This window comes from Olea europaea, chromosome 2 (assembly GCF_002742605.1).
Source record: "Olea europaea var. sylvestris chromosome 2, O_europaea_v1, whole genome shotgun sequence".
NCBI lineage: Eukaryota > Viridiplantae > Streptophyta > Magnoliopsida > Lamiales > Oleaceae > Olea > Olea europaea.
In genome coordinates, this window is record NC_036238.1 from 19874212 (window position 1) to 19884829 (window position 10618).

Genomic DNA, 10618 nt, shown 5'->3' on the forward strand with positions numbered 1-10618 from the left:
GTGATAGATGATTATGAAAAAAAATTACTACCTTCTAAGAGTTTCATGCTGATAACGTATTATAAAATGAAAGGAAAAGAGAATAGAGAAAACTCAATAAACTTTTGTGTGTATTATTGAAAATTAAAGCCCTATATTTATAAGTAAGAATCAGGGATACAATGGTAATAATTTCTAGGGCTATAGGGGTACAAATATTATTTACCAATAAACTTTAATGGACTTTCCATTTACAACAGATTTACGCTTTTTCGAACTGTGATGTACATAAACTTAAATCATGGTAGTATAAATCAAGAATAACTAATGCCTCGGTGTATGTGAGATTTAAGTTTTAGAAAATATTGAATAAAAAACCCTTTATCTAGAGAAGAATTTCGTGGACAGATTAATAACATCAATCGTGTTACTTTCGCCCTATACAAGTAAAGGTCGAGCGGACCTTAACGATTTGCTGCAGCGCGCCCTTTATTTCATAAAAATATCATTGTTTGACACCTGAAAAATCGTCGGAAGAAGTCTTTGAACAAAACAAGTTATAGTCCATGTAAAGACCAGTTGGGTTGGTTCATCCAAAGAATGCCTTCTTCCTCTTCTCTCTCCTATAATTAGAACGGAATAACATGGCCCCAACAATTTAACTCTTTTATGCTCAAAACATTCAGGACAACTATTTGGTTTGTATTTTGATTTTCTATTTTGAGTTTTGAATTCAATTTCAGTTTTCTAGTATCTGTTTTAAAATGGCAAAAAATGTGATTAATTAAATGAAAAATTATTTCTCAAAATAAAAAATTAGAAAATGAGTTTGACTCAAAACTTTGAAAATCTTTTTTATTGCAATTTAGTCTATGGAATTTGATTATTTAGTAAGTATTGAACAATTTTATGTTAATAAATTATCGAATAATATATACATTTTAGGGTTCATGAATCTTACAATTTTTTTCCTGCTACAAAAGTAAAATAAATAATAAATAAGAAATTATGACGTGCATTGGGAGTTTTTCATCTGTGTTCATTTATAAATATTTTTTAAACGTTTTATGCAAATAATCATTAAGAATTTGAATTTTTTTATTTTTTTATTTTTTTTATGTTTCTAGAAATTTTTTATAATTTTATTCATTAGGAATTTTTTATTTTCATTTTTGAAAATTTACTTTTGAAATTTTTTTATTTTATTTTTTTAAAATTTATTTAATTTATTTTTTCTTGAATTTTACTTTTTAAAATTTTATACATTAGAATTTTATATTCTTATTTTTCAAAATTCTTTTTAAACGCTTATTTTTAAAGTTTCGAGTGTTTTCAGAATTTTCTGAAAATATTAAGAACGATAAAAATGTGTTTTGAGTTTTATCTCACAGGTTTATCCACACCAGACACGTTTTCATTGTTTTACAAAATTAAAAATTGAAAACAGCTTGAATATAACAAAACAAACGCACCCTTAATAACTTTGTCTGTGTTAAAAGTTTCTGAGACGGTGATGCTTGTGTTCAGTAATTTCCTTGTCTACCTGAAGTGAAGTTCTCAAGTTTTCTGAACTCCAACTTTTTCCAGGGTATGGGGTTTCTTTACATGTCAACACCGCCAGTCCTCGCCAGTTCCATGGGCACCTGCAAAGACTACGAACCAAATTGTATATGCGGCACTCAAAAAGTTTTGTTCTACACGGCCTTGGCATTGTTAGCTGTAGGAATAGCTGGTCACAGCGTCTCTCTGTATCCTTTCTTTGTTAAACAGAGAACGAACTTTGACATTGATGACGGCAATAAAATTTATTTTCAGATACTAGGCATGGTTATGGTGACCATTGTGCCACCAATAATTGGAGCTATTATTCTACCTCGCATAAAACCATGGTCAATCCGCTTTGGAATTCCGGCAATCTGTACTGCTGTTGCGACACTTCTATTCTTGAGCGGCTCGTGTTCGTACATTAAGCCTGAACCACAGGGGAGTCCATTGACAAATGTTTGCAGAGTCTTTGTGGCCTCTACTTTTAAGATATCGCAACAATTTCCTCTTGATGATAAAAAACTTTATAGGAAAGATGGCCCTGAGCATCAGTCATTTTCCCGTACTCGTGTTCTCAGGTTTTCACTCGTCTATTTCCTTTACATTAGGCGCATTTGAAACAATTAATTAACGAGAAACGTCCGAAGAACTAGTTAACCTTATCTTTTCCTAAATTGATTCTTATTCTTTTTTTTTTGCTTTAACACAAGGGCTTAGAGAAGGCTGCCATCATATTGCGTGATAAAAATCTAGAAGAACAGGAAAAGAATAGGTGGAGGCTTTGCACAGTTGCAGAAGTAGAAGAAGCGAAAATTGTTGTTCGGATGGTTCCAATGTGGATGACATTCATAGTTTGTGGGATCGTATCTTCTATGGGAAACACGTACTTCCTGGAACAAGCAAATCACTTGGATCGAAAGCTTGGAAAATGGAAAATTCCTCTTCCTGTGTTTCTCCTGCTGTTTAACTTTGCGAAAGCACTGTTTTCCATATCCTGCGCCCGTTTGGCAAGCTACTTTGCTGGATGTAAAAAGTATGCACCTCCCGTTGGAATTGCAGTGGCTATGGTATTCTCAGTACTGTGTTGCATAACTTCTGCCATAATAGAGATTCGACGGCTGAAAGTGATTAGAAGACACGATTTACTCGACAAGTCTGAAGACGATATCCCAATGAGTATATTTTGGCTCCTTTACCAGTTTTTCCTTCTTGCTGGCCTGGTCTCGTTTATCGAGAAGAGCTCAGTTGCTTTCTTCAAGGATCAGGCTCCCAAATCAATGATAAATTACCTCCAATACTCGAGTAGAGGAGTATCTGGTCTAGGATTCATAGGGGGTGTGCTTTCGGTTTATGTGGTTGGTAAAATTAGTGAGAAGGGTGGTAGACAAAACTGGTTCCAGTATACGTTGAACAAGAGTCGACTAGATCGATATTACTGGGTGCTTGCAGCCTTGAGTTCAGTAAATATGCTTGTGTTTATTTTAATTGCTTACATTTACAAATACAAGGAGCTGGAGCCAGAGCCAGAGCCAGAGCCAGAGCCAGAGCCAGAGCCAGAAGAAGGAGATAGTGAATGGCCGGAGAATCTGATCAAAGAGAGGCTGAGTAAATGGCCCGAAGCTCTTGTTGCTGTGGTTACGCTTTTTCTGATATTGTAGTATGAACATTCCACTTATGCAAATTGTATTTGCTCTTTTTGTGTGCACTGAGGTTCTGGAAGAGTTTGTACACAGTATTAAATAAAAATCATTAAATGGAGAATTGTTGCAGATGGTTCTGTAATTTCATTGATGATCTTTTAATTGTATAATATAGCAGCTCTACTTTCAAAGATGGGTCTGTAGTTAATAGTTTAGACTACAACAGTGGATTGCTAGATGTGTAAATATAAAATGATAATCACGAAAATATTTGGATTGAGCCATAATTGCGGATGATATGCCTCCTCGAGATAGCCTTTCCATTGGTAATATCAATCTTGCTACAAAGAACGCAAAGTTTCAGAGTGTGGTTGTGGCTAGGTCAATGCCTTTGAAAGTTGATACAAAGAAGAAATGCGAGAGTCAAATCTCACCAATTTGAACTTCGTGCTTGCCAATAGAAGAAATGTTGCCGTACTTTCACGCCAAAATACAATGGCTATGTGCTTGTGGGAAACTTGAACACTAGACTTACACATTAATAGGTGCTAACGACGATGTCATAATACACCGAAAACTTTCAGCGAAAAAGGCACTTTAAATTTCAATTGGAGAACTCTAGAATTCGATGCAGATTTTAGAGTGAAAGATTATAAGATTTTTCTTCCTTTAGCTTTTTTAACCTTTGATTGTTGTGAATGGTTCTTTTGTTTAGAATTTACTTAATTCTGTATAGCAAAAAATAAAATAATTTTAATTTTCACCAAGAATCTGTTTTGTCTTTAGATAGAAACTGTGATAAGAATTATACATTTTTGTAGATTCGGCAAACTCCTTTACTGATCTTGTAACATGAAAAATTATCCAGCCTCCAATGAAAATTCACATAAAGAACAAGATTGAGAGAATTAAGATTTTCTTTTCTTAAGCTATCAAGAATAATTATGCTCTTTCTGGATTTTTCAAACCCTAGCAGCTATTAATAATACATGTTCAATTGGACTTAGCCAGACTCTAAAATTAATCCGGTCCAATATATAATTAATTCAATTAATTAAATTTGGTCCATGAATTAATTAGGTTAATTAATTCGGGCCGATTAACAAGCAACTTAATTAATTAATTATCCAAAACTTGTCAATTAATTAATTGATAAATCACATTCTTCTAGTTCTCATTTTATATGTAACTCATTAGAGATCACGAAGCCCAATGACATAAATTAATATTTTGATCTAATCAAAATCGATAAATTAAAATACCCCATTTAATTTATTACCAATTCACATCCATTATCCCAGATTGACATCTTGCAATATGTTAGGACAATACATGTGACGAAAAAATCATGTGGTTTGGCAAAAAAAAAATTTGCTCGTTTACCATGAAACTATAATCACTTCGTCAATATGATCAGATCAATCTTGAGATATGGAGACGTGTCAATCTCAATTATCGATCATATCTTTCATTCTACTATTAAGTCAATATAAGTCGAAAACTCATTTTTGACTTACATGTACACCTTGGTCAAGAATTTTGTTATCAGCTTAACTGAATGAAATGTAGATCATAATCTCTTACTAATTAAGAGTAACAAATCTTCTATTGATCATTCATAACTTTCATACAATTCTTGAAATACCGAACGATGTCGCATTGGCGACCCTTAGCATAGTAACATCCAACATCATCAAATATGATTGTCCTCATATGAGGCAACATGATGAACTCAAGTTAAAGGACCAATTCCACTATTGAACATTAGAAATTTACTATTGACACTCAGATAGTTATCCACGTAATATCACCCGACGGGTCTCCAATGTTTTGTTTTATAACAAAACATCCCCGTATTCATTTAAGTTTCACTACATTTTAGCCTATGAAATCAACTACTTACTTCATAAGTAAAAAATATCACACGTGATGGTCTATCCGTAATAACAATATTCGTATCTCATTATTACTTACAACACGAATGATTTAAGATTCAATCATATGTAATTTGTATATCACAATCACAATTCATTGTTATTAACAAATTATCAAGACTTGAATCTACAAATTCTATTTTTTAATTTATTAAAAAATTAATCAAATAATAGATCTGCCATAAAATTGTATCAATTATATATTAAAAGTACTTATACCAAAGTTGATTGGACTTAAGACATAACACTTTCACCTTTTTGGGACGTAGTTTATCATTGCATAAACAAGTCCAATGCGAAATATAGTTGTTTTAGGAGGTAGGCCTCCTTTTGGTAGTTTTAGTTTACAATGATTTATTTGCCTGATTTCATGTTTTATCAACTTCTTGATCTATGTGTTAAGGTGCATTGTCTTTGTTATTTATGGACGTCTATTTATTAAATAAAGGTCTCATACTCTCATAGAAGTCTTCCATACTCCTCTTTTCTGGTTTTTTACCCGGGAAAGTTGAAGCAATGAGATTTCTTCTTGTTTCCACTGAAAGTTGTGTTCATAATTATTATCTATTTTCTAGATTTTATTCCCAGTATTCAGAAATAGTGAGAGGCAGGTTAATGGTCATGGATTCCTTTATTGCTGTTGCGGGTGACTGATCTAACTCAAAAAATCTTTTGCCAGATCAATAACTAAAGGTTCCTATTTTTTGTTCCTGCAATGCCTTATTGCTTGATAAAATGTCTACTAAATATTATTGACGATCCGAAATATGAATGCCTTCTAGTCTCTTAAAATAACAATCACTCGACACTTGCAAAGGAGATTAGAGCAAAATCTTTTGCATTTTGAGGTGCAAAATCTGATGAAAATGAGAATGGCTATTGTTCCTTGTTCTCTCAATGCTATCCATTATTCATGACTTGATTTATGGTTTTTGATACGTTTATTTAGGATTTGTTCATTTCTCAGTGACTTTTGAGTTACTTTATTTGTTTATTTTTAACTTGGAGCTGGAATCATAATTTTTATTTTACTATATAAATATTCAAGCTTCAAATTTATTGTAAACAAACATTATTAATAAGGGATCACAATTGTGGCAGGTTACAATTTGCTATTAGGTGGTGTTAGGATTATTCAAAGCCTAGTTGAAAACAAATTAGCAGATTCAATAAATGCCTATGTAAATAAACATACGCACATAGAAGTGGACAAATTATGTGAAGATTTTTGAAATATTAAAGAATGGGACAAAATTAGGCATCGCTAAAGGGAAAATTTAGAGCTAAAACTAGTTATCGCACACAAGAAAGAAAGGTGGTGGACAACGAATTGAACAAGGCAGCCTATTCTCAGTCTGTCTACTTGATGTAATTAAGCGAGAGGAATGGAAGTATGCAAATAATGATATTTGTAGAAGCCTTTAGTCTTGTTATTGGCCTAGACACTGCGAAATTTGTGTGGGACGCACTCGAGGAAGCCTATGTACAAGACTCTCAGGAGCTAGAGTTTACATTTTGTTAACAAATAATGTATCTATGCGACTATGCAAAGAAGAAAACACCACCATTGGCAAGCATATTAGCAAATTCACGAGCATCTGTGATAGCCTCGCAACAATAGAAATCCTTGTACCTGACAAAGTAAAGGCTTTTTCACAAGTCTAGGGCCAAAATATGAGTCCTTTACTACGACTATGTTAAAGCCTCCACGAAATTAGTATCACTTCTACACGAATATGAACAGCGTTGAAACTGGTTTAGCACCGACGTCTCATGAAACCAGTAGAGAGGGGTATGTACGATAATGAGAGCCGTCAATATTGTGGTGTAATATGCTAAGATCTGCTAGTAGTTACCTAAGCAATTTGTCCAACAGAATGAAATTCCACAAGCACTGGCTGCACTTACTCTAGACAACTCAGTTATTGATAGTAAATGGACATCTGATGCAAGAGCTTCTAATCATATGACACATAATGCAGGTATGTTGAAAAATTTATGCCCATATTTAGGGACAGATTTTGTTATAATTGGAGATGGCACTTCCCTTCCCATTAAAGCTGTTGGTGATTCATGTGTTAAAATTAACTTTGATGTCCTTCTCCATAATGTTCTTCATGTTCCCCCATTTAGCAAAGAATTTACTCTCTGTTAGTCAGCTCGCTGATAACTATCCATTAAACTGTGAATTTTCTAATGTGGATTTTGGTGTTTAGGAATGAAAGATGGGTCACAAAGTGACGACAGGAAAATGCAAGGATGATTTGTTTGTCCTTTCCTGTCCTCATCAAATCGATTTAGATCAAACACTTCAGAAATATGGCATTAATAGCTACAACATCCCCAAGCATCCGCACTTCAATTACTTAGGAATAAGGGCTTGATTCAAGTTCAAGTTTAAAAAATTACAATCTATTTGAGATAGTCGTCAATAAGGCAAATTGAGCAAAATGCCTTTTTATTGTTCCAAAAACTCTAGCTCAACTATTTTTAACAGAGTACACTATGATTTGTGGGGTCCAGGGCCTATTTATCGCTTGGAAAATTTTGGTATTATGCCTGTCTAGGAGATGACTTTTCACGTTATACTTGGATAATACCTCTCAAAACTAAAGCTGATTTTTTCAATGCTTATTTGGCGTTTGAACTTTATGTAGCACAACGATTTGATACAAAAATAAAAATCTTTCATTCTGATGGAGGTGGTGAATTTGTTAATCAAGACTCATCTCTCATTTCCAAGTGCAGGAAATAGTTCATCAAATTTCCTGTCCTCGTACTCCAGAACAAATAGGTATAGTTGACGGTTGACATTAGAATAATCCGTGACTAAGGTATGACCATATTATTTCATTGTGGTGCACACTTATACTTATGGTTGGAAGCTTTTACAACTGCAGTTTTTTTTACTAAAGCGACTTCCATCTTTTGCTATTAATTTTGATACTCCTTACTTTAAGTTGCATGTTTTTCACCCTTCTTACTCTTTCTTGCAAGTATTTGGTTCTAAATGTTTTCCTTACACTTGGGACACACACAAAAACAAATGTAATACTAACTTGTGTCTTTGTGGGATATAGTAACAGACACAAAGGATACAAATGCTTTTACTCATCTGGTGAAAAGATATTCGTCTCTTGACATGTAGTATTCAATGAGACCAGTTTTCCATTTCAAAAGTCGCAAGAATGCATTGGAATTTCCTCATATCAATGGATTAGCATTTTTGACTCATGGATTACCTTACCTCTTCAACAAGTTGATTCGCTGATGTTGTCTATAGAAGTTAATAATGTTGATTCTTCATCCACTCTATTGCCCAGTTTGGTACCTCATGATGTTTCAATGGCTACAGCTACCGGACATTCACTCTCCCAAGTGCCAGCTGCAGTCACAACTCTCCCAGACACTTCTTTGTTTAGTATGAATGCAAACCCAATTCCACTAGTGTTTCCTACACATGAAACTCAAACAACAAGCCCTCTTATAGACATTGCAACGTGTTAAGCTGAAGCCTAGCTTCCTCTACTTCTTCAAATATCATCTATTTATATGTCACCTAATTTTCATTCTTCTAACATAGACACCAACTCTTTTGTGCATTCCCAGGCCCAAGATCAGGATTCTAAGACTGTAGAACTTCTACATCCGGTTGAGCCTCAAAGTACTTTAAACTCCGAGCCTACTCATAGCATGGTGACTCGATCACAACTTGGGATTAACAAACCAAACCTGAAGTATGCTATGATGTAATTAGCCAAGATATTCTGAGAGAACCTGCTCAGTCAAGGCTGCTCTGAATCATGTTGGATGGAGGACTACAATTGAAGAAGAGATGACTACTCTATATCATAATCATACCTGGAAACTTGTTCCTTGTGAGCCTATTATGCATGTTATTGGTTCCAAAAGGGTCTTTAAGCCTAAACTAAAACCAGATGGTCCTCTTGATCGATTTAAAGCGTGAGTGGTAGCCAAGGACTACCATCAAATGTATGGTATAGACTATATTGAAACATTCTCTCCTGTAATGAAGCCATGCACAATCTGCCTTGTAATTAGCCTTGCTCTTGTTTGACATTAGGACATTCATCAAATGAATATTAAAATGCGTTTCTCCATGGTTTTATCTTTGAAGATATTTATATGAAACAAAACCAGGAATGTCTGACCCAGCATACCCTAATTATGTGTGCAAGCTACAACAGGCCCCTTACGGCTTGAAACAAGCCCCAAGAGCTTGGTTTGACCATTTTAGTTCTTTTCTAATTAAACATGGTTTCTTTTGTAGCGTAGTTGATTCATCCCTCTTTATCTTACACTCTCCCCATGGAACTTTAATTTTCTTATTGTACATCGATGATATGTTTCTTATAGGCCTATACCCATAACTTTTAGATGATTTCATAAGACTTTGCACACTGAATTTGCAATAAAGGATCTCAATTCCATTCATCACTTCCTTGGTATTGAGATCACACCAACTCCGGATCAACTGCATCTATCAAAATCTCACTATGCTATCACTATTCTTGAGAAAACATAAATGGTTGATTGCAGGACTATGAGCTCCCCCCTAAAGGTAAAAACCAAAGGTCTTAATAATACCATTCCCCATGAAGATCCAAGCTTTTATCGAAGTCTCATTAGGGCTATAGAGTACCTCACACTTACCAGGCCTACGGTGTTAATTTTACTACCCAATTCATGCAAACTCCCATAATTGCACATCTAAAAATGGTGCGTCACATCTTGCGATACATCAAAGGCACTATCCATCTAGGTCTTAACTTTACTTCCCGCACTATATTTGATCTATATGCTTTATCTTATGTTGATTGGGCAAGCTGTCTTACTACTCAACGCTCTGCCATAGGCTATAGTACCTTCCTTTGACGTAATCTCATTTCTTGATGTGTAAAAAAAAAAGAATATCATCTCCATAACCAGTACTAAAGCTGAATATAGGGCAATGTCCCACACCATTGCTCAACTAATATGGCTGAGCTTCCTTCTCGAAGACCTTTGAGATGCCATACAGCATCATCTTGTCTTGTTCTGTGACAATCTCAGCACTCTCCACATGACTGTACATCCAGTCTTCCATGCCCACAGCAAACACATCAAATTGGACTATTACTTTGTGCGTGAACAAGTTGCACTTTGTCTTCTTGTTACTCAACATATCTCCACTACTCACCAAGTTGCTGACATATTCACCAAGCCCAGTCAAAAGCTACCGCCATTGATTTTCGCAATAAACTTAGCCTCCAGCCTTGTCTTTATTTACAGGAGGGTATTAAAGCAAAGCAATGTGAACAATATGAGGATAAGGTAGCAACAGCAAAATCTGTAGAGATATTTGAGGAATAGGAAATTGTATATTAAGCTTATTCTCTTTCAAGTGATAATTTGATTTGATACAAAGAATATTCTATCAAGATCTGAATTGATAATCAAGGTAAATCAAGGCGAGAATGAGTGGATTGATTGTACATTCAATCAGATCGCATGATAGAG

General features: G+C 34.5%; 2 protein-coding genes across 2 annotated transcripts in view; both read left to right on the plus strand.

Moving 5' to 3' along the window:
- The window catches only part of LOC111373426 (protein NRT1/ PTR FAMILY 5.5-like), an 8386-nt gene extending 6244 nt beyond the window's left edge, over positions 1-2142 (plus strand). The window contains exon 2 of the mRNA XM_022995966.1: positions 1567-2142. Within this exon, the coding sequence (XP_022851734.1) occupies positions 1567-2142 (576 nt within the window). The remainder of the gene's footprint in view (positions 1-1566) is intronic.
- Positions 1551-3333, plus strand: LOC111376063 (protein NRT1/ PTR FAMILY 5.5-like). Its single transcript, XM_022998993.1, has 2 exons — positions 1551-2102; positions 2235-3333. The coding sequence occupies exon 2, from the start codon at positions 2349-2351 to the stop codon at positions 3180-3182; it is 834 nt and encodes a 277-aa protein (XP_022854761.1). The 5' UTR covers positions 1551-2102; positions 2235-2348; the 3' UTR covers positions 3183-3333.
- The last annotated feature ends 7285 nt before the right edge of the window (positions 3334-10618 follow it).

Coding starts and splice junctions, on each gene's coding strand:
- LOC111376063 (XM_022998993.1), top strand. CDS start 2,349: ATGGTTCCAATGTGGATGACATTCATAGTTTGTGGGATCGTATCTTCT.